The sequence below is a fragment of the Manihot esculenta genome, chromosome 5, assembly GCF_001659605.2.
Source record: "Manihot esculenta cultivar AM560-2 chromosome 5, M.esculenta_v8, whole genome shotgun sequence".
Classification (NCBI taxonomy): Eukaryota; Viridiplantae; Streptophyta; class Magnoliopsida; order Malpighiales; family Euphorbiaceae; genus Manihot; species Manihot esculenta.
The window spans coordinates 3,440,758-3,444,472 of NC_035165.2; the positions used below are offsets into that span (position 1 = coordinate 3,440,758).

Here is a 3,715-nt window from a genome sequence, read left to right on the forward strand (position 1 = left end):
ATTATAATATATATATATATATATATATTATAAAAATATTATTTATAAATTCTATAAATTATATTATATCATATTTGTAATAATTATAAAATATATTATATTATATTGCCGGTAACTAAAGGAGCTGGTGCAAGAATTACTATGGAAAACTTTGCCGTTGGTCCCACCAACAGAAAATTTCACAATTTTATCACGTTGGTAAAATTTACCCATGTTTGCTAATTATTTTTTCCCACCCCTAATTAACAAAATTTCTTTTCAGTCCTTTCATTTTTATAAAAAGCCTGAAAGGCTCCAAGATGCATATGATAAGTTATATACTTATATATCTTTAACTAGAGAATCGGGTTAGATTAAACGTGATTAAAGCTATTATGTAAATATAATTATATAACAAAAAGTTCAAAAAAATACAATCTTGGACAAAGGTCAGCACCATTTCTTCTTCTGCTACGATAATGATGATACTAATCTAAAAATAATAATACTCAATCCTTCGGTCTTCCTTCCCCATTTCGACATTCAAATGGCTTTGAAGCACTGCAGCATCTTTTTGTATTGAAACATTTAGAAAGAATTCAATTTGTTTATTAAACTCAAAATCTTGCAATTCCAGCGGAGATAGCACTTGTAATGTCCATTACCTTTTAAAAGCTATCAAAGATATCGGCTTGTCCTCCCAAAAACTTCCATCCTTTTCTGCATAAACTGTTGTTATTTTAATTATTGAAATACGAATTTATATGAAAAAAATAACCAAAAGTCTAAACGAATATAAATCTGAACTAATATCTACAAAATTAAATCTTAATCTAATCTAAAATCTAAATCTTTTCCTACATTGAATTTTTTTTTTTTGAAACGGTGAAATATACATAATTCAAGAGTCCTTATTGCATTTTTTACATGGATTATTACAATTTTATGACATGCTAATTAACATTTTCTTTTATTTACATTTTATTGACATCTCTTGCATTGGCATAGGCATTGACATTAGTATTAAAAATTAGTATTAACATTGATGTTCTATTTCTTTTTCCGTTTTTTTTTTATGGCATGAGTTTGTTGTAATGTAGTTTTTTTTTTCATATGGTAGCTTCAATTTTTTTCTTTTTTGCTCTAATATTAATAGTTGATTTTTTGAGAGGAGAGGAATAAGAGATATAATACCGTTGTTATTTTATTGAAACTTCTTACTTATATAGAAAAGAGCCTCAAATAGCTCACAACAGCTTGGTTCAGTCATGAAATATCTTTGTTATGATATGCATCTTCCAATCAACTACTAATATTGAATTGTTATTGGAATGTGAATTGATTATGATAAAAAGGGTACTTCTATAGAGCCTGCCCCTTTGGACCCATGTTTCTTTCACATGTAAACTAGCAATCAATGATGATAACGCCACAGTTCTTGATCTTTGTCTCCTCATTGACTTTGTGACCACATCTCTCCTTTTATCCGCCTGCATAAAAATTACATAGCAACTAAACAGAATGAATAATTAACATACACATCCAACTACCTAGCACAATGAAATCCAAAAATTCTAACATATGACCAGTAAACATAATGCCATCACCATAAATAATGATCCAGAACTCTATAATAATGAGATAGCCAGTCGAAACTTTCTCCAAAGTCTGTTACTTCACTAACAGGGTACCAAAGAGAAACTAATTAAGAAACTAACCTGTAAATAAAAACTTTCACCGATCATTCATCCACATACTCAGAAAGTAATGGTTTGTTTGAGAAGAAAGCTTCCAGATTTCCTACCACAAGTTCACTTAAAGCCTTCAGTGATTCGTGTGTAAAGACAGCACAATGTGGTGACAGTACAACATTATCTAATTCAAACAACTCTTTAGGAACATCAGGCTCATTCTCGAACACATCCAAGCCAGCACCTGCAATCTCTCCTTCCACCAAACACCGCACCATTTCCTTTTCATCAATTATAGGTCCCCGCCCGATATTAACAATGACTCCAGTCTTTCCCAGTGCTAATAAGACTTCCTTATTGATCATGTGATGGGTTTGGTCTGTCAACCCACAACAGATGATGAGGGCATCAGAATTGGCAGCAAGTTCACATACATTTTCATAGAAAGGGTATGAGACAAATGGCTTTTTCTTCCTGGAGTTATAAGAGATACAGCAAGCAAAGGCTTCAAGCCTTTTAGCAACTTCATATCCAATATTTCCCAGTCCAACAATGCCAACCCTCTTGCCTGCCAGCTGAAAGAACCAATCATCAAGAATGCAAAATCAGATACTTATGCTTTGTTTGGTTTGAGGGGAATGGAGAGAAGAGAATTTAAGAAATGACTTTCTCTTGTTTGGACATGAATTAAGGAGGAGAAACGAAGAGAAAGGAGAGGAAAAGAGATAAAAGTTTATTTCCCAATTTGCTACAAATGCCCAAACTATTTATCCAAAGCTTCCTTTTCTTTTCTCTTCATTTTCTTTCTTTAATTTCTCTCCATTGCATAGGGTTAATATCGCCAAATTTCAGGCTACTGAGATTATATAATTTACTACATTTGCCTTAAATTGCAAATTATTTTAGTAACTATTTTATGCGATGAAGAAATTTTCTTATTTTATGGAGGGGAAATAAATTCTTAGGCATGCATTTAGGAAGCAAAATCGACGACTGAGAACTAAAAAAATTCATTGAAGTTGGGACAAATTAATGGCATTTATTCGAAATTCCTTGGCCAGCGAGTAAGTTTAAGCAAGGAATTGATTTCACCTTAGAACCAAGAGGATAATCCCCTCTGATGGGCCAAAGCCCTTGCTTGACGTAACGATTTCCTGCCGAAATCTTCCTGAAAACATCGATCAACAAACCAACAGCAAGGTCTGCGACATCAGCAGAATAGATGCTGCCTGTGTTGGCGATGGTGATTCCACGGCGCCGACATTCAGGGAGATCAAGGTGGTTTAGGCCGGCGCTGGTGGTGACGACAACGCGCACGGCCGGCAGCAACTGCAGGATGTCGACGGTGAGGGGAGCTATTGCGGAAGAAAGGATGGCTTGTATGGAGAGCGCATGAGTGGCTAAGAACTGATCAAGAGGGAGCGGCGACTCGTATGCTTTTAAGTAGTGGAATTTGGTGGAGGTAAAGGGTTGCTCACCAATGATGAAGAAAGCCGGTGGTTTTTTGAGTAGCAGCACCTTAGGCAGTGGGGAGTCTTGAATTTGAACGGGCTCTTGAGGATCGGTTGATGCCATTTCTTTTTGAAGGCTATTGTGTTACTTCAATGTTGAAGGTGCAAGTCGATGCCAGGGATTTTCTGCTGCTGCGAGCTGCGTGCTATTGGTCCAGGCGTTTGGGCCTGGTCCAGGGAAAATTATAAAATATAATGGTTGCATAAGATCCTAGGACAAAATACAGTAGTTATATTTTTGTAAGGAAAAAAAAAATTTTTTCAATATGATAATGTTGAGTCTCAGTTATCCAGATCATAGTTGAGCCTATGTGAGAAGATTAGGCTGCAACTCTATGAAAGTTTAATATGTCGGTCCATCTATATAAGCGTGGTTTAGATTTCGTATAAGTAGGCGGAACAGAACAGGGTTTGAGTCCAACTGAGAGGAATACAACTCAGCTGACTTAATGGGTCAGTGGACAACAGAAATTAAGTCTACACAAGTGCCGAAAGAAATTAAATGGTTACTTGATGATGGAAAAGGATGCAGTA

General features: G+C 35.2%; 1 protein-coding gene across 1 annotated transcript; it reads right to left on the minus strand.

Annotated features, from left to right (window-relative positions):
* Window positions 1–1,158: 1,158 nt before the first annotated feature.
* LOC110614547 (glyoxylate/hydroxypyruvate reductase HPR3) lies at window positions 1,159–3,343 on the minus strand. The gene is made up of 3 exons (XM_021756107.2): window positions 2,763–3,343; window positions 1,698–2,245; window positions 1,159–1,469 (listed from the first exon to the last, which is right to left on the minus strand). Exons 1-2 carry the CDS (start codon window positions 3,243–3,245, stop codon window positions 1,721–1,723), a joined length of 1,008 nt encoding a protein of 335 aa, XP_021611799.1. The 5' UTR covers window positions 3,246–3,343; the 3' UTR covers window positions 1,159–1,469; window positions 1,698–1,720.
* Window positions 3,344–3,715: the final 372 nt, after the last annotated feature.

Bases quoted from the DNA above. Each gene is read 5' to 3' on its own strand.
- LOC110614547 (XM_021756107.2), bottom strand. From the start codon at position 3,245: ATGGCATCAACCGATCCTCAAGAGCCCGTTCAAATTCAAGACTCCCCA. The intron at 2,246-2,762 runs GTGAAATCAATT...TGGTTCTTTCAG, and splicing joins ATTATCCTCTTGGTTCTAAG to CTGGCAGGCAAGAGGGTTGG.